This window comes from Acartia tonsa, chromosome 9 (assembly GCF_053477335.1).
Source record: "Acartia tonsa isolate MP-2025a chromosome 9, ASM5347733v1, whole genome shotgun sequence".
In the NCBI taxonomy this organism is placed as follows: domain Eukaryota; kingdom Metazoa; phylum Arthropoda; class Copepoda; order Calanoida; family Acartiidae; genus Acartia; species Acartia tonsa.
The window spans coordinates 3,685,588-3,706,819 of record NC_137268.1 but is presented as its reverse complement, the minus strand read 5'-3'; the positions used below and the strand labels follow the sequence as shown (position 1 = coordinate 3,706,819).

The window sequence follows — 21,232 nt, the reverse complement described above, 5'->3', positions numbered from 1 at the left end:
AGATTTCCCGTCGTTCCAATTAATTTCCCAAGTGATGATACTTAAAATTGACAGCTGAAACGTTTGGACACCCAATTTAATGAACCAACTAATCAAAATTTAATAAACCCCCAAAGTTGTTAAGCCAACGTTGGGACAGCCCAATGTCTCCTCCCTCCCCTTGATCACCGCTACTAAAAAATAAATTAAAAAAACTGCTGAACATAATGACAGATTTACAACGATATTAAACTCTTCAAGTGTTAATATTTCTTTTTAAAATATAATCTAGTCATCCTTTATGTAGAGATAGTGAGATTTAAATCTATTTAACCTAAAATGCAAAAATGTCAGTTTTTAGTTATATTGATAATTTTATCAGCAAATGTACCTAAAATAAAGGAATATTTGCCTTAAACATGATAATTAATTGAATATATCAAGAAGTTTTTTTTATTTCTTATTTGTGCTTTCTTAAAAAGTTGATCGGTGGTTTCCTTCAAAGTGCCAAGTTGAGAACAGAACCCCCCCTCCCTTTATTTTTGGATTAATTGAAATAAGGGGGGGCGGTAAGTTTGTCGTTGACTTGTGTTCTACACCAACAATCAGACAATCGATATATTATTACTTGGATGTTGCACCGGATTTTCATGCACTCTGATAAAATAATACTCGCAGCTGGCTAAAATAATGATACACCCAAACCACCCTCCCCACTAACTGGATGAACGAATTGACCAATAAATCAAGTTCATATTAGCAAGCTTAATTAACGACAAATTTTCCCCTATAGATATATATATATTTGCGTATATCCTATATCCATTAGTCAAACATACTTTAGAGCTTATAAAGTAGACTCTCCCCTCAATCCCAAAAACTGACAGGTAGTGATTTAAAAGCAAATAAACAAATGCAAAGGGAACTCCATGCGGAGAGGATGAGGGGAAAATTTCCAAAGCAGCCATTGAAATGGTTACTCAGACATCTACCATGATCATTGGATGGACTAAGTATAAATACATAGATGGATAGGTTGGGTATAGTCCCTTTTGTGGCAATGCCGTTTTGTCGTATTTTCCCAGTAGCTTTTCTTCTATTTCTAGGCTCTGCGGGGAACTCTAACCCTGCGGGGCAATCACCTAACCTAACTTAACCTAAACTAACCTAAAATGATTTAGCAAAAGCTTCTGTGAAAATACGACAAAACGTCCCTTAAGAGGCGTTGTCACGAAAGGAACTATACCAGATAGGTTGATAGATGCATAGATGAATGATTGAAAAATTATTAAATTGATAGATTAATAGATTGATATATAATATATAAAAGATATGTTAAATAGATAATGATTTCTTTTAGATTTAGTCCAGTTACAGCTCCACTATATTTGTTTCATGGTCTTATCAATGCAGATGGTGATAGTGTAAGATTTTTATAAATCATTTAGGACCTTTAGACAAATGTTGTGCAAGTAACAATAAGATAGGTAACATAATGGGTTGTCTGGATGGACCATAAAATCATAAAATAATCATTAGTCAGAGTTTTGCACCCTTATAAATATGATTTTTCCAAATAGTAGCGAAAGTGTTTAAAATGTTAAATAGTTAGGTCCAACAACCCAGGATAGGCCCAAACACCCAGGTTATTAGGTTACGGAACGCCCATCAGACAACCAACACTTTGATTTTGCAACCTTTGTCTGTAAGTCCTAACTGTGCATTATAATGAGTTGCGCCTGTTTTGGGCCAGAGAATTATCCTTATCTAACTATAAATGACATAGCAGCAGTAGGAACCATTTTTATCGTCTTAAGTTATGACGGGGTGTTTAGCCGAGATTTGAACCTATCATCTCACCGAAGAAAAGCAGATGAGCTATGTGTTGATCCACGGTTGCGGGAAAGAAAAAAGACCATTTCACTTTTGCATTTTACAATTTTTAAAAGCAAAGCTTTTCTATAATTAGGGTCGGTCCAAGCGTCTGAAGCCCGTATGTCTGTATGTAACGGATAGCTTTTTTTTCGTTAATTTAGGCACGTTTGAATTGTCCTATCGATTTCAAACTTTGCATAATGATTCCCGTAGTAGTTAGGTATGATTTAGAAAGCTTAGCAAGTCTATAATTGATACCAGAATGTCCGTATGTCCATTTTAAACAAGTTGATTTTTAACTTTTTTAACAACAGTTTTTTTATATGATATAATCATCCGATTGATCTGATTTTTGGAGTACTGATTCCTATTACTATAAGTTACAATATTATAAGCAAAGCATCTCTATAATCAAGTCCTAAAAATGTCATTATGTCCTTAAACAGTATACTGTATTTAAGAAGTTTTGCAACAAATTTTTGACACTCTACAATAGATAATGTTCGCCTGTCATACCGTTTCAGAGCTTCACTTTTATTGATGTTGTCATCTTTGTTTAAATTTGTTTTAGATTGGTACATTGATAGATTGTCATTTAAGAGAATATCACTTGGATAGATTGTCTAGTAATCTACAGCATTTTCAAGTAAGCTATTCATTTAAGCTATCATTGCTTTAAAATTGAACATCATTCATAAGTAGCGAAGCACAAAAATCATGGAGAGGAATACGGACAAGGAGATTTGATGACTTGTTAAAATCAAGTATAAAATTTCTTTTAAAAATGTAGTAGACAATTATAAGATACAAATATGAAACAAATATATTGAGTAAGTTTATTTAGATAAAGCAAAAAATAGTCAAAGCATTATTTATAATAGGTAATTTTACTCTACCACATTTGAAAAATTTAATATTTTAATTTTTAATTCTTATATTTTTAATAACATAATTGACTATTAACACATTTTGGTAAATTGTGAAAAAGAATAAGTATTAAAGGGCGGGGTAGTTTATATTTGGTGTACTGATCACCTCCTTCATGCATTGTATAAATAATATAATAAAATTTAGAGGCATTAAAAAATTATTCAAAAATCAAATTGCTCAAAATAATCAAAACAACACAACACCACACCCCATTATTATCATTGTCTATAAAATAGAGCAGTATTTTTAGTTGAGTTCATTTGAATAATTATGTCCTTCCAAAATTATTTCAACATATTGAATAAGTTTAATGATTATCTTTGTCCCTTAGGTTAAACATCATTTGGTGAACTTGCTTTTTTAAAGTTATATAAATACTATCTGCTACACCCAAAGCATCTAGTTACTTGGAAGTCCATAGAGGGACTAGAAAAAAGTAGAGAACTTAGTGGATCAGTAGTTATTGAGCTCTTTAGCTTCAGACAATAACCTTACTACTTTATACATGTAATATGGTAGGATTAGGTGTAAGTAGGTACATAGACAAGTAGGTATGTGGCAATTAAAGACCCTAATTTTAGCAAACATCTATCACTAGAAAGGACTTCATTGATGTCTGGTGATTCTGCATATAAACTTCTGGAATTTGGGCCAGATGATGACTCCAAAATCATAGAAACTGATGGCAGATATTCCTATAAAAATAGATAATTAAGAGATACAAATTGATATACAATATACATCAATTATCCAAGTTTAGAAAATGGTATGAAGATTGAGATACTAATATTCTTAGACCAATTGTATTAGGATTTACAGAAAAATTTCCTTTCTTTCAAAATCATCTAGATGCCATATATTCTAATCTCAAAGGAGTAGATATTAGAAAATAGCAGGAAAAAAATCTTAATCATTTTTTGATGACTTTAATCTAAAAATAAAATAGCCTAAAACTATCCTAGGACAAAATTAAACAGAAATCTCAAGGGGTTCGGTAGTTGTTGATATCTTAAGCTTCAGACAAACAAACTTACTACTTTCATAATAGGATTACACTGCTAAAGACTAAAAAGCCTAAAGCTTTAGGATATACATTTTAGTTACACACTAAAAGATCAACAAGGTGACAAATAAAATAATAGTTACCTAGCCAAAGTCCTAGTCCACTACCTAACTCAGTTATCAGAGCATAGAAGTCATAACTGTAAGCAGCCTTGTATACGGTAACTTTGTCTGAGGTTGTTCGAATTTTAACCGAAGAATATTGTCGTATATTTGTGTAGTGGACTTTTTCAATTAGCTTGTACTTTACAAAATAACATGGTTGCTGGCATTTCTTCATGATTTCAATATGAGTTCCATCAGTCAAAGCATCCAGGTAAGACCAAACTTTTTTGTATCTGTCATTTTCTATCCTGTGTGGATCTTTATCAATTTCACATTCTGGATCATCTTCAGTGGCAATCCATGGAGGAAAACAGCCATAGACCGTGAAAACATAATCTTTGAAGTGTCTGAAGAGGCAATCCCCATAGCCCTCCTGAAGTTTTCTTTAGTCAACACAACTGACCCCATCATGTATAGTATTATCATAAACCTCATAGGTGAGTTCATAACCCCAATAATGATAGGTACTATCTTCTCCGACATCCAGTGTAACTCCATGTCCAGAACTTCTTTCATCAGTTATCCTCAGATCAGTTGTTGCATGAAAAGGATAAATCCTTAAGTCTTTCTCCTTTGTAATTACACTAAGAGTTTCTTCTGTTAGGACAGACATTTCTAAGCAAAATCCATGATGAAACAGGAATTGTTTATCATAATCAACATTAATTTCCAGTCTGCTGTAATCAAAAACAAATATTTTCTTGGAATAATTTAAGAACTTTAAGTCTCCAGTATTTCCTTTCCATGTTGGGATTGTTGATCCTTGAAGACCGCCTCCTAGAAAGAGTGATAGTGACGGGTATCCATTTCTACGTGCTTCTGAGTAGTTGAAGAAATGTTTTGAGCAGATTCGAAAAGATGGTTTCTCATCATGACCAACAATTCTCTCAGAAGTTTGAATAACCTCAGGATAATCAAAATACCTTTGCCAAGCATTAACTGCCTGTTGCAAGAAGATAAATGTCATACACATTTGAAATAAGATCCTAAGCTGGATTAAGAGTTTTTCATGAAACATGCGCATATTTTCATGAGAATGAAAACTGGTCCGTCGTACTATTTAGATTATTTTCCATCAACTATTTACACAACCAGCATATGACAAGGTAACAGAATTAGAGACACCCATTAAGTAAACACCTAGTTATTAATATAAATGATTAAAAGGATTTTTACTTTTATTTAATTTTTAAAAACTTATTTCACCTTTAAAACAAGAAAATTATAAATTTCATACCTTGATCATTAATTTTTTTTTTAATGTCACTTTGTCTGAGATGACCTCAGGAAAGTTTATTTGAGATTAAAGGTTTTATACAAAATTTTAAGTTTTCAGAGTATATCTCTGTATACACTATGTTAGGCGTCATTTGAGTAAATTTATTGTGTTAAGCAAACAATATATGTCAGGCCTATAGATTAAAGTAAGTTCTAGTCACTCTAAAGCTTATTTTAAATAAAAGTTTTAACCATGTAGTACGTAAGTTTAACTTACCCTCTTGTGGTTATGTATCTTTTTACTTACAAAAGTAATTTTCCTTTTTGGGGGTGTTAAAAACTATAGGACCAAAAACTGAAGAGGAGTAGCGACCAATCGTTGCAACGGTTACCTAGAACTTAAGCTTCAGCCGTACATTAATTTATTAAAATTTAATTATTATTTCCTACAGTATTTATTGACGTATACATATATTTAATTTGTTAATGAATTCAACGTGAAAACATTTTCATGCAAAAGCTTTTCTTTTCAGTTACTTTATTTTCCAATTTTACATACATACATTTTATTTAGTAAAAGCGAAAATATTCAACATGTATATTTTATCGGTAAATAAAATCATACTCCATGTATGGGGACAAAGTGACTCAAATATCAGCCATATGACGTCATAATAATGAGGAAGATGAGAGGAGAAGTGGGAAAGAAAACCACTAAAAAGAAGATGGATAATCCCTCATTTTTATGACTTTACATGGCTGATTTTTAAGTCAATTTTCCCCCCTACGATAATAGATAGCTATGAACAATGATTCTGACATGTTAGAATCATCCTATCTGTTTGAATCTATATATGGTGATTAGTGTAATAGTTAGATACACCTTTGAAAGAGCATTAATTTTATTATTTACAGAAAGTATCATTTTTATAATTATTTAAAAATGTGTATAAAAATAAGTATAGATGTATAATCTAGACAACTTATTGCCCCAAACTACTTTTTGTTCTTTTTTGGGGACATGACTTCTGTAAGCAAAGTTACATATAGCTGATACCCCCTCTATTCTTTTACTTTAATTGTTTAGCCTCGCTTTTTTGGAGGTTATCAAATAATTTATTGTTTATTGTTCCTTCTCTCTATAATCTTATGAATACAATAATTATCAAAAAGAAAAAAGAAAAAATATCTAAAAATAGATTGAATAGAAATTATTCTAATGAATCTTGATAATTATGAATATGTGTTGTACACAAAGCTACTATATAATTTACGTGTGTCCATTCGTATAAATAACTTTCATGTTAAAAAATGAACAGATAGATTAATCAGTTTGTTACAATTGACATATCTAGATAGTCCAACTGAACCAATTTTTGTCAAAATTAAAAAGGAAATCTTTGCAGACAGACGTTTTGTTTACATTTTGTTATGTACTAGATACAGGCGACAAAATTTTAGACAAATTTATTTGTTGATATAATTTTTAGAAAGCTAACCTTAATAAAAGAATTTTATAACCAACTTAATTTATGTTTCTTCATACGCTTCAAATTATATTAAGAAATTTTTATACCAATCAATTTACCAAAGAAGAGCTAAAATATGCTACAATTTATAGCTGACTCGTAATACGAACCGAAATGAAAAAGTTATGCCCATACGTAACAAAATGTGTACACAATTTTAACCAATGAAATATCTTGTATGTTCCTTTAGTATTTTCCTGTTGGTGGAATCAGACAGTATGTCCCTTGAGTAACTATATTTTTGTTTGTAAAAAGTGTTTATTCGTGTACTTTTGACTTAAGTAAAGCGATTAACAATTATGTAAAGGTTGTCTTTTTTTGTTAAAAGCAAATTATATCAACAATTAGGGTCGGACCTTCCGAACAAAAGTAACATATTTCTAATAGTTATGTTGAAATTGAGTTATAGATTTTGAAGCTTGCAAATAACTCCTGTAACAAATTGATACATATCTATAATACAAAATAGCTTGATGTCTAGTAATCTAAAAAGCAAAAACTAAATATTTATTTAGGTTTCTTATACTTTAATTCAATACTAAAAGTCTGACTCTCCATTTTTCTGAGCTTTGCTTTTATGGATATGGTCCACCCTGTTTTGTTTCTTTTAACTTATATTATTCAGAATATATTCATTTTCATAGGGAGCTTTTAATAAATGGAAAAGCGATAAAGAAAAATTAAAAGATCTTTTGAACCAGGTACTTTTTATCCTTATATAGAAGTAACAGGATGTCTTTGAGTCTGTGTGTATGTGGCTTTCTGTACAAAGGATCTTACTAACTGCTAAACCAATATGGTTTTCCTTTACAATGTAGCCTCTCAAAGGTCCTGATAAGGTTTATAACTATTTTTTTGGATGGTATCACCAGAAAAATGTAATTTTAAGATTTAAACGAAAATTATGCTATTTAACAATGTTGAATACTAAATCAATTTGTTATCCTTGTTTAAGGTAGAACAATTGGATGTTATAAGTTCTTTTCAGTCCAGAAAGGATAGAGTTAAGGCGGCCATTTTCCCAGGAAAACAGGATTATAAATGGATAGTCAGATGGATAGATAAGTGGATAAAGATAAATAGATGGAAAGATAGATGGAAAAATAGATAGTTAGATACATAGATGTAAAGAGAGTAATTAAGTAGATAGATAGATATATTGAAGGATTAAGAATTAACTTTACTATAAGTACAAATAAACAGCCAATAGACAGATTATTAAGTTAATATTAGATAAATATATAATGGTTTTACTAGTAACTAAATACAACACTTAAAAAGAAAAAAGGCAATTAGAGTTAGACAGATAGATTATCTATCATCCTGTTTTCAAAATTAGATTTAGCCCAGACATATGTCTACTAGAAATCTATTCAATAGATCTTAGACGATGGAAATTTGAAACTGTCGGGTCAATATTTCTTTAATATTCCCCCTATTTTCTAACTGTCCAAAGACGTTTATAACAATTAGGGAAAGGGTTGAATTTGGACAGGAAACCTAAATATTAAAATCTTTTCTAAATTTATACGATCCTGAAAGTTAATATTTACTGATATTTTCCAATAAATTTTTTCGTTTCGTCAAAATTTGGAAAAATAGCCAATATGGCTGTCTAGAAAAAACACGAAACCTCTACACCTAATATTTTCTCAGTGTTTTTTTTTACTTTTTATACAATTTTTTTTAAAAATTAAATATTGATGAGTTTTTTATTTTTATAGAATGAATTATAAAAAAAATAATATTGGTTGATTGGTTTTTGCGATATCAGAACTCAGAACCATATCAGTTTTACTTTTAAACAATTCAATAAATATGAAAACTTTAAAAATTAAATATTGATGAGTTTTTTTTATTTTTTTAGAATGAATTATAAAAAAATAATATTGGTTGATTGGTTTTTGCGATATCAGAACCATATCAGTTTTACTTGTAAACAATTCAATAAATATGAAAACTTAGATATAAAATTTGTATAATAGATAAGACTTTTAAATAATTTATTCTCCCCTTTCTTTATTCCAAAAATCTCGATTTTTCTTTCATTGTCATATCCTAGTATTTATTATGTGTATTTGTATTGTCGTGTGAGTATGTGAGAGGGTTGTAAAGGATAGATAAATTACCACCCCCCCCCCTCTCCCTCACATAGCTGTTAAGACTTAAGATTTTTTGTTTCAGGCTTTCAGCGTATCTACTCTATAATAATCCACCTTCCAAAGATCCAACACCCTACATTATCCAACCCTCCACCCTGCTTACTGTCTTCTACATTTCAACTCAACCATATATCAAACTTGCTAATATCATAAAGTGAAAGAAAAGTTAAAAAATAAACCACCAATAACCATTAAATAATGTATTAATCATTCTAACTCAAGTAATATGTACTAATTTATTATTTAACCTAACATACTAACTAAACAATAATCATAACTTTTTTTACTTTAATGAAATAAATAATCTAAATAAATAAATAAACTATGTTGACTTAAATAAAATGAAAATAAATATTTTTATTTTATTTGGATTGGAGTTAGTTAGTTTTGTAAATTGTAACGATTTGTCCTTGTTCTCTAAGGTCTCATATTTCCTGTATCATGAGTTGACCCTTAGCTTTATGCGGTCATAAATGTTCCCCCCCCCCCAAAAAAAAAACGCTTTTATCAATATACCTTGTATATTGGGGAATATTAACAAGGATTAAAACATCCATAAAAACTAGTACTGAAACTTTATGACAAACGGATACAGGAAGCAAATGCCTACATTACCAGAAATGAAAAAAGCTATCCGCTTTCTTACGGAGATTGACCAGCCCTAATTATAAAAAAGCTATTGTTCTGTAAGATTAAAACGATTTCTGAAACTGTATAACAAACGGATAATAACACAAACACTTAAATAGTTCAGAATAGTCGACAAATAGTCGACGGACAAACTGACCCTAATTATAGAAAATTATTGTTCTGTATGAAGATCTCATATTTCTCATGTGAGTTCAGTTAAGTTGACCCTTCCAGTTTCCCTTCCTTAATCAGGTGACATAAATTTTTCCTCCCCGCCCCCCCCCCAAAAATAAATATTGTACAGCGATTAAGGCGCGAAGATATGTTAATTTTATTTACCATAAAAACGAGTACTTTTAAGTCAAGTTTTTATTTCTATATAATTACTGACCCAACGGTTTGAAATAGATATTTATCGCATTGTGCCGTATATGTAATTTAGAAGCCATATTGGAATAGATATTTATCCTATCATATTATAGACAACTGACATTATTCTTTTATTTTAGTAATTATGGGAAAATTGAAACAAATTTAAAATGCACGGAAAAATGTCTATAAAAATTTAAAAAAAACTTAATTATGAAATAGCTTCGCTCCAAAACAAAAAAAATACTGAAGGGAAACAAACTAATCTAAAATCTTAAATATATATGAACATAGCTTTGTAAGTATGTCTGTCCAGGCGATAAATTTAATTCAAAAAATAGATATTTATCAAATTATCACATCGTATTATAAGCGTATGACCGGAAATTAAAAACGATTTCTTTCAACTGAAGTCCAAAAAAACCGTATATAGTTATTCCGAATTTTACGATTTGTATTTAATAAAAGATAGACAGACAAAAAGAAAGAACTAAAATTATTAAAGTGATTATCTAAATTTGGTTACTATCATCATATCTTTGTATAATTGGTCAAAAAGCCTTCATAAAACTCCTAGGAAAGTACAGACGATATTTTTATTTACCATAAAAACGAGTACTTAAGTCAAGTTTTTATTTCTTTGTATGTAGATTTCTAGAATGATATCTATTTTTTTTAATAAAAAATTAAATCGACTTATATCGACAAATTACGGCTTTGTGAAAAAAAAAACTAAAGATATATTTTAAAAATTAAAATCCACGGAAAATGTCTATAATATGTTAAAAGTAAAAGTACTATAGAACCTATTTTTTGAAGCGAAGCTATTTCTGATTTATTTACATAAATAAAAACTAAAATGTCTATAATATGTTAAAAGTAAAACTATAGACACTAACTTTTGAAGCGAAGCTATTTCTGATTTATTTACATAAATAAAAACGAAAATGTCTATAATATGTTAAAAGTAAACCTATAGAAACTAACTTTTGAAGCGAAGCTATTGCCTATTTCTGATTTATTTACATAAATAAAAACGAAAATGTCTATAATATGTTAAAAGTAAAACTATAGAAACTAACTTTTGAAGCGAAGCTATTTCTGATTTATTTACATAAATAAAAACGAAAATGTCTATAATATGTCTATGTCTATAATACGATGCGATAAATATCTATTTTCTGAAGCAACATAAAAGATAGACAGACAAAAATCAAAATGTATTTCCGTGAGAAATTAAATCTTGTTGTTTATCTCCCTCCCCCACCCCTCCTTCTAACTAACCATTACTACCAATCTAATGAAATTCTCCCCTCTTTTTATAAGGTTTTAATTTAACACCTGCATTTATAATATGTGTATGACCGGAAAGTAAAAACGATTTCTTACAGATTTTTCTTTCTCATAAATTTAAATGATTTCTATTTCAAATATTATTTTTTCAAGATTATATTAAAATAGTATTAAACACAATTTTACGGATATAGGATGTATGTACAATTATAATTTCTACTAAGAGTAAGAGTTATCAAATATAGTAAATTTAAATGATTTCTATTTCAATCAAATATTATTTTTTCAAGATTATATTAAAATAGTATTAAACACAATTTTACGGATATAGGATGTATGTACAATTATAATTTCTACTAAGAGTAAGAGTTATCAAAAATATAGTAAAGACTTATTTAAGCTTTAAGTGTATGACCGGAAAGTACTTAAAATCTTAAAACCACGTTAAAACCATCGCAAATACGTCGTATGATGACCGGAAGAAAAGGCCAAAGGGGGCGGAGATTTAGTATAAATATCTGAGTTCTGTTCAAATACAACTTAGTTTAATAAAATATAAGAAGCATTCAAGACCAAGGTCAACCAGTCAACAACACCAGTCATCTTATACAGTTTTCCACAGTCATCCCTATCAGTATCATCTTATTCTTATCATCATATTCCATCGCCATCGTCCTGTTCACCATCGCCATCGTCCTGTTCACCATCGCCATCATATTTATCATCAATTATTATTAAATATTATCTGATTCTGTTAATAATGCCTTCAGTAACCAGGAGTATGGTACGTGCGGGGGTTGCGGCCCTTGAACCGGCTGTCCAGCCTGCCCGTGTCCAGCGTGCCCGTGTCCAGCGTGCCCCTGTCCAGCGCGCCCATGTACGTGGTGCACCACAACAGGCGGGAAATATAGGGCAAAACCTGATCATCATTGGTGATCAGGTTTTTAATGCTCCTGGAGTTGGACCTGCTGGTGTAGTACCACCGCTGCCAGTTGACCAGCCTGCCCCTGGTGCTCCTGCTCCTGGTGCTCCTGCTCCTGGTCCTGCTCCTGGTCCTGCTCCTGGACCTCAAGGTCCTCAAGGACCTCAAGGTCCTCAAGGTCCCAGGGGCCCTAGGGGCGCCGATGGCCCCCCTGGAGTGGGGAATAGGGTCAACAATACTTTCACCATTAATAATAATAATTATTATAATTATATTATTAATGGTGTAAGAGTCCCTATTCCTGTTCCTGAGCATCCTGGCCAACAGAACCAGATAAATATTCACATTCACCAGCACTATCATTAACCATCATCCTGTTCACCATCGCCATCTGTATATATATTAATAATCCATCGCCATCTATTATTACCTGTTCACCATCGCCATCATATATTCATCTAATATTAACTAATTATTTAACTATTTGTTTTGTATGTATTGTAAATAGAAACTTAAATAACTATATTGAAATTGAATTGTAAATATTATAAAAATAACTTTTGCGTGATATTGTAAAAAATAAATGTGATAGAAACTCAAAATAATACACTTTTTATATTCATTTTTGGTGGATAGTCTTTAGATTTAATTTTATTAGACACTAACACTTTCAAAACGATTCTGGTAACGATTAATTTAATTATAGAGTTGCATGTCAAAAAAAAATCAGTTAATACTTGTGTTTGGATTAGGAACTTCGGATAATTATATCGCATTATTGGATTTACGGCCTAAACTAACCGGCTGCTTATTATATACACTTTTTATATTGGTGGATAGCTTTTAGATTTAATTTAAAAGTTTAAAAATGATTCTGGTAAAAAAGAGAAAAGATAGAGATTTATCGCATCATATTATAGACAGCTTTCCGCTTTATTTAAATAAATCTGTTTTTATGTAAATAAATCAGAAATAGCTTCGCTTCAAAAAATAGTTTCTATAGTTTTAATTTTAACTTAATTATTAAAACCAGATTTTTTAGCCCCGAGGAGCCGTTTAACTATGAAAGAAATAGCTATCTGTCTTAAAGAACGAACGAATTAAAAAGTAAAAACTTTGTATATTTGTTTTACATAGAAAGATTCAGATTTCAATTTGAGATCCTTGGTAGAGAGATATTAACAGACATCCTATTATTTTATTTTTTGGTTTTCAATGATAACTATGACATATATAGAGTAGACAGTACAGAAAAAGAGTAGTTTTTATTGCAAATCAAATATAATTTTTTTCATTTGTTTTTTATCCGTGGAGATTAACAGACATCCTATTATTTTATTCTTTGGTTTTCAATGATAACTATGATATATAGACAGAACAGAAATGTACAATCGTTTGATTATTAAAACCAGTTTTTTTAGCCCCGAGGAGCCGTTTAACTATGAAAGAAATAGCTATCTGTCTTAAAGAACGAACGAATTAAAAAGTAAAAACTTTGTATATTTGTTTTATTCAAAAAGAGTAGGTTTTATTGCAATTAGAGTCTTCCAACTAATTCACTTACAATTTTGCTTCATATCCGTGTCATGTTATTTAGTTGACCCTTTTTAAAAAAATTTAAATTTCCCTTCCTTGCGAAAGAATGTTTTTAAAACTTAAAACATATGAAATGATATTATCACAGATATTATCATCAATCTATAATATAATTGGCCAAAAAGCCTTCATAAAGTGTTATAAAGCATATAGAGAAGATATCTATATTCCAACTTTCAATATGTAACTTTGAAGCAATTTTGTTTGTTTTCTACATTACCGAATACTTTGTGAAATCAATTCGTCTCAAATGTAACTTTTCTTAAAAATAGGTTTCTAAAACTTGAAATATAATTTTTAACTTTTCTCACCAATGAATGATGAAAGTATAAATTTAAGAACAATTTGAAATATTTACCCTCTAACGGCTAATTTATTTACTATAATTTCATCGTATTAAATCCAAATTTAATCTTGTTTCTCCCCCCCCCCCCCACCCCAATTATTACCATACCATTACCAGGTTGGTTACGATATTATATATTTGTTTTTTATCCGTGGACCGTGTGACATGAAAGATTAAGCATCAAATCCTCCCCCCCTCCTCAAAGGGGAAATTAGCAGAATTCTTACATGTCTACCTAATAATTATAAAACATACATAAGTAGCGAAGCTCTAAAATTATGAATAATAAATAGACCATTTGGAACAATGTATGGTTGTCTTTTGAAGCATTAAGCTAATAGAAAAACGTTAAAACTTAAACAATTGAATTTACAATTACATAATCCTAAATTTGCCTAAACTTAAAATTGTTTATTAATTATTTCTTATCAGTTCAGCATTTTGATTTTTGATTATTATTTATTATTGTCAACTGTCCTATCCCCTCCTAATATTTATGTTTTTCCCCCTTTTTTTTTTGGGGGGGGGGGGAGCTAAACAGATATCCTATTACCTCCTAATATTTATTACATACAACACCAACCCCAATTTTAGGGGGTTACATGGGGGGGGGGGGGCGCGCATTACCACTCCGCCCATATTCATAATGAGCGGTGAAAATGGACAAAAAAATTGTAAAATACGTGATAAAAAACACATTTATAACAATCTTTTTCTATATATAACAATATAGTGTATTTCCGTAAAAAGACTCGGACGGAGGGACGTATGGACATACCTTAATTATAGAGTAACAAGGATTCTTATAATTTCATTTTCACTATGTTTATATATATGAGAGGGGGGGGGGGGGGGTCACGATTAATTTTTAACTTGGGGAGTGGGTAAGATTATAATTTATTATACTAGTGTAGTCTCACCCCTCCCCTATTTGAAGGTTGACCGTTACATTACAACTTACGATACAAATATTGACCCCTCCCCCCCCCCCCCTCCCCAAGAAATAAGTTAACAATTCAAAACATATGGAAAATAGGAATTAGCGAAGCTTTTCTATAATTTGTGTTGGTTATAAACGTCAGTTAGTATTACTATTTTATATAATTTATAGACAGAATACTTACTTTATAATTATACTTATGCATTTATGTTAATGTTCCCCCCCCCCCCCCCCAAGAAACAAAACAAAACAAAACATATGGAAAATTCAAAATACTAGGAATTAGCGAAGCTTTTCTATAATTTGTGTTGGTTATAGACGTCAGTATGTTAGTATTTATATAATTTATACTTATAGACAGAATACTTACTTATAATTTTGATTATACTAATGCATTTATGTTAATGTTTTGCTTTAATGGATATTGTCATCCTTGTTAAAAATATTTCACACATCCCATTGAAGATATCTAGAATATTATAAATCTTAATAATTTCTTGGAAACCAACAACAAAGAAAAATTTGTAGGGGGTAATTAATGATTCCTTGAAATTTCATTTGCTTACAGACCTTTGAAGTGACAACATTTGAACATTTGTTTTATTTTTGCTATCGTTATTATGGCGGAACAAGGACAGAGAGTCACAGTTGGGCGCAGGCGCAAGCCGGTAGCGATGGATGACTTGGTTCCTTACTTCCCCCGTACACTTACCTGTACAGATCCAGAACCAAGTTTATACCCCGACCTGATGCCTGGATGGTACGCCCATTATCAGGTCCTTCACAGATCTTTTAAAGATATATCTAACCTGCTTTACAGGTCGGGGTTTCAGAGTGTTCGGAATATGCAGGCGATCAGACTATTTAGTGAAGGAATTGGTATATACCAATTCCTTCACCAAGCCCTTCCATCTTCTCAGCGTACACGCGAACAAAATGAACTTGTTCTGCAGCAAATGGAAGCAAAATGCAACGGTTACCGTGACGACGTTATCCAGGCGTTAGCTGTCTATGACCGTGCGATATGTTTAGATGGCACAGTAGATCTATCATCAGATGAAGACGAATATCCCGATATCTCCGGCGATGTAAATCCATCTTCCGATGATGACGATATTGACGCCATCCTGGAAGTTCTGGAACACGAAGGTGGCGCGAGCGAAGGTGAAGGTGATGACTCTGATGAGTCAGTGATCATTATCGATTGAGTTGAGATCGCATTCCTGTGAATATTTAGTTAGATTCCACATAAATAACATAACTTGACATATATATGCTATAATAATAAAACTATGAAAAATAATTTTCTTATTTTTATTTAATTTAATTTGTAATTGCGATGCTGCTCTATAATTTGAATTATAATTGAAGAAGTAAGCTCTGTTTGTCTGTAGCTAAGGATCTCGCTAACCACTGAACCTATATGGTTCTCCTTTACAGTACAGCTTCGTATAGGTCCTTAGATGGTTTTATTTGTGTACTTATTTTAACTTTGAATTGAAGACATAAATTTAAAATTATCAATAGCTATAGTATTAACTTTAACAAACAAAAACATTTAAAGTGCCACTAGAGGCCTCTAGGGGCGTAGCCGCTAGTAAACTTATAAAGAAGTAAGCTCTGTTTGTCTGTAGCTAAGGATCTCGCTAACCACTGAACCTATATGGTTCTCCTTTACAGTACAGCTTCGTATAGGTCCTTAGATGGTTTTATTTGTGTACTTATTTTAACTTTGAATTGAAGACATAAATTTAAAATTATCAATAGCTATAGTATTAACTTTAACAAACAAAAACATTTAAAGTGCCACTAGAGGCCTCTAGGGGCGTAGCCGCTAGTAAACTTATAAAGAAGTAAGCTCTGTTTGTCTGTAGCTAAGGATCTCGCTAACCACTGAACCTATATGGTTCTCCTTTACAGTACAGCTTCGTATAGGTCCTTAGATGGTTTTAGGCTATTTTTCTGCCCTTTCATATCCCTTCGAATATAGAGCCTCTAAATGCTAGGGGCGCAGCCGTTTGTATCCAAGGAAGAGACTCGAGAGACGTTTGATATAGTTATTTGATATACTTAGGTAGGTAGGTAGGTAGGTTCGAATATAGAGCCTCTAAATGCTAGGGGCGCAGCCGTTTGTATCCAAGGAAGGAAGAGAGACGTTTGATATAGTTATTTGATAAAACTTAGGTAGGTTAGGTAAGCGTTCCACGTATTTAAAATTATCAATAGCTATTTCTTGCATCGTTAACGAATAAAAGCTAACTATCTCGGACGAAAAATCAACATGTTTAAAATGGACGTACGGACATTCTGGTAATGATTATAGAGTTGCTACGCTTTCTAAATCGGACGGACCGACCATAAGAATGAATAAAAAAGTGTATTATTTCGAGTTTCTTATCACATTTATTTTTATCACGAATATGAATATGAAATGAAATGAATGAAATACAAAATGAAAATGAAACAATGAAATTGAAAAACGAAAAAAAAACAGACAGACAGACAGACATATTTACATTTAGAAAGTAGATTTGCTACTAAAAAATGAAAATGAAACAATGAAATTGAAAAAAAAATTAAATGAAAATATTAAAACTAAAGAAAAGGGGTAGTTTCACGAAATGCATTTGAACTTAATTTAGTGAACCGCATATTTTATCCTGGTTAAATGGGTAAACTACATTTATATGGCATATATTTGAAATGAATTCAATTTTCTACCACGTAGTTTTTAAAAATAATATCAAGACCTTAAAATTGTCTTTTTTGTGATTTTCAAGTCTTGACATTTTAAAAACTATGTGGTAGAAAATTGAAATTTTTTCAAATATATGCCATATAAATGTAGTTTAACCATGTAACCAGGATAAAATATGCGGTTCACTAAATTAAGTTTAAATGCATTTCGTGAAACTACCCCTTTAAAAAATCTGCAAATTTAGTAAATAAAGTATAAATATATCAAAAATAGTATATACAAAATTTGAAAATACAAAATAGATTTTTACAATTTTTATCCCCCCCCCCCACCAATAAAAATAACCGCGGGCGCTCGGCCCCCTAGCCATATAACCTAACCTAGCCTAACCTAATCCAGTCATTTAGTCGGGGGGGGGGGGGGGGGGGGATAACAACACAAAATAGAAATAATATTACAAAATTAACAATAAATTAACAGTAAATATCAACAATAATCAATAGAATTGAAATTGATTATTGTTGATATTTACTGTGGCGTGCGCACCTATTGTCAAATTACTAAAAATAATAATAAAATGTAGAGGGGGGGGGGGGGCAATTCTTGATGGGAAGAGGATAACATATAGTAATGGTGATAAGGTACAAACATAAATACTAAAAATAATAATAAAATGTAGAGGGGGGGGGGGGGCAAAAGTGACACTTTTTGAAAGCAAAACTAAAAGTCAAGAAAGGAACACAACTAAAAAAAGAGTTACAGGTGTGAGATTATTAAATAAAATGTTTAATAAAATTAAAATTACTTCAGGTTTATGTCTACTTGGTTAAAGTGCTTGAAGATCATGCTTACATGATCCCCAACTACCCTGGAAAGGGTCAGAATAAGACCCCGTGGGGGCGGGGGTGCAAATACTGTAACTTCCATACCTGGGATGGCACATACCACGTGAAAGAATACCCCAAAGAGGGAAAACCATTAGAGAGATTTATACTGCAAGAAACTAACCTTCTTAGGTAATAATATTAAGTTGACATAAAATAACATGATGTATTAACGCAACGTGCCGGAGCCGTATAATTTTGATGCGGCTCCGGCTCCGGGGAGCCGTATTTGGAAATACGGCTCCCGGCTCCGGCTCCAGCTCCGGCTCCTACCTTAAAATTAATATATCAATTTTTTTCCATTATTGAATTTGATAAAATAAGATAAATAATATAAAATATTTTGCTTTTATTTGATTAAAGCTATATAAAAGTAGAAGGATGTGTGTCTATTTGTTAAGTAACAATAGTTTTTCAGTTTATTATATGGAAATAGACCGTTGCCAAATTATAATATTACTTTAAAAAATCATTTTTACCTAGTCCGGAGCCGGAGCCGTTTTTAACAAAAAATACGGCTCCGGATCCGGCTCCACAAAAAATGTTGCTGCTCCCGGCTCCAGAACACTGGTATTAAGTATTCATAAACATTGATTAAAAATATATACTGACAGACAAGGTGAATTATAGAGTAGCTTTGCTAAAAAAAATAATATTAATTGCTTACCTGTTTAGGAGGTTTACCCGTCACTGGATCATTGACCACAGAGATGTTTACCGAGAGTATAGGAAGGGAGTGAACCTGGCCAGCTTTCAGAGGAAGTTTCAACAGGCCCAGGCAGATGCTATCCATGAAGTCAAAATATACGTCACTGCCCTAGAAGCGCTGCGCCACATAACAGGAAAACTGGTTAATAATGAAAGTTTCCTTCGCTTTAAGGTAAATGTATGTTTAATATTTTTGATCATATTTGCTGTTATCTAATGTCTCATACCTATATTTTTTTAAACAAAATTAATTGAAAATGATTGCTAAAATCGAAATATATCTTCATGTCAGTTAGAATAGTGTATTTTTTAAAAATAGGTTGAAAACATACTAACTTTAAAAAATTCGCTTTAAGGATAAGGATGCCAATGCCTTTGACCATATCATCGCCAAGCAGGTCGGTTTACTTGAGAAAGGCAAGAAGCAGGATGCACCCACCAGCAAACAGCTTCATAACTGGCTGCAGGGGCAGCACAAGTATTACATGGAATCCTTCAAGAAGATTTTAGAAAATAAAGGTATTAATAACTATTAACTATTAAGTATTATAATTTATAAACTAAAACATTACTAAATAATTTCAAAATCTGAAAGAAATAACAAATAATTAATTTAAATTATCTTCACTTCCGCGGGTGTGTACATTGCCGAAATCGAAGGAAAGGTGCACACCTGCGGAAAAAATGTTAATATTTAATTATTTTAAATAACAAATAATTATAATCAATATTATCTTTGTTTCCGCAGGTTTGCACCTTTCCTTCGACTTCGGCAATGTTCACCACACCGACTTCATTGCAGGTAACCTAAATAAAATAAATAAACTATTATTATTTATTAATGCAATTACAACTGCAGCAGCTACATAACCTGAATTAAATAAAGTAAAGTAAACTATTATGAATGAATAATATAAAAGAATTACTAATTTTTCAGTAACTGCAAACTATACCGATGCAGACGGTCCCAAAGAATTGTTGCTCGCCTGTGAACAGGTATAAGTTTAAAATTAATTCTTAGAAATTTAGAATGACCACAAATACCTAAATGATAATTTGATTAATTACTTATGTTTAGATGCCTAAACCCGATGCTTCCGGCCGCAGCATCTACGAATATTTCGAAGAACTGTTGAAAAGGTTTGGGCTTGAGCATTATCAACTTCTCAGCTCCACATCCGACTCGGCTGCCAACTGTGTAAAGGTAATGAAAAATTATAAATTATAATTATAAAATCATAACTATTTAATAGTTTTTTCTCGCATCGTATTTTAAATGGCTTTCCGCGGATGTAAAATGTACAATTGTAAGATAAAACCAGTTTTTTTAGATGAATATTTGAATGAATACGAGAATTAATATTATAAAACAATACCATTAGAAAGTAAATCATTAATTTATTTTTCATTCTTTAGTCCGTCAAGATACTCAATGAAGAGCACGGGAAAACCCCCACAGAGTATACAAGTTTCATGAACCATGAGGATGAAGATGAGGGAGTCAGTGATGATGATGATGATAGTGATAAGGAAGACACACCTGAGGCTGATAGTGAAGATGAAATCCCGTTGGATATGTTCATAACAGATTTAGATGAGGTTGAGGATGGTGTTGTAGAAGCCGAAGGTGAGGGTCAGGATGTAGAAGCCGAAGGTGAGGGTCAGGATGGAGATGAAGAAACCCTGGCAGGAACAAGACAAGGCGATGGCGGCATATCAAGTGCGATTTTCTACAGGTCCATCGCCATCAAAGATCCACAACAAAGAGAGGGTAAGTAAAGTTAAATTAAATTCATTCCCAAAAAATTCAATGAATTACATTTAATGATTTACAGGGGTAGTTTCACGAAATGCATTTAACTAAATTATATTAATTTATTAAATTATTTCTTTTCAGCAATCACAAATTTCGGGAAACTAATAGAAGAGAACATCCAGAAAACAATGGTTTGTGATGAGCAGAAATGTGGACTTATAGTGGGAGGT

The 21,232-nt window shown here is 31.5% G+C and overlaps 2 protein-coding genes across 2 annotated transcripts in view; both read left to right on the top strand.

Annotated features, from left to right (window-relative positions):
* Nucleotides 1-902: 902 nt before the first annotated feature.
* LOC145327688 (uncharacterized) overlaps nt 903-21,232 on the top strand; it is a 44,741-nt gene continuing 24,411 nt past the window's right edge. Inside the window, exons 1-5 of the mRNA XM_080171244.1 lie at nt 903-992; nt 1,340-1,403; nt 2,426-2,500; nt 7,343-7,399; nt 7,654-7,723. Of these exons, the coding sequence (XP_080027370.1) occupies nt 952-992; nt 1,340-1,403; nt 2,426-2,500; nt 7,343-7,399; nt 7,654-7,723 (307 nt within the window). The 5' untranslated portion in view covers nt 903-951. The remainder of the gene's footprint in view (nt 993-1,339; nt 1,404-2,425; nt 2,501-7,342; nt 7,400-7,653; nt 7,724-21,232) is intronic.
* LOC145328035 (uncharacterized) lies at nt 20,051-21,034 on the top strand. The gene is made up of 3 exons (XM_080171586.1): nt 20,051-20,242; nt 20,325-20,450; nt 20,663-21,034. Exons 2-3 carry the CDS (start codon nt 20,325-20,327, stop codon nt 21,023-21,025), a joined length of 489 nt encoding a protein of 162 aa, XP_080027712.1. The 5' UTR covers nt 20,051-20,242; the 3' UTR covers nt 21,026-21,034.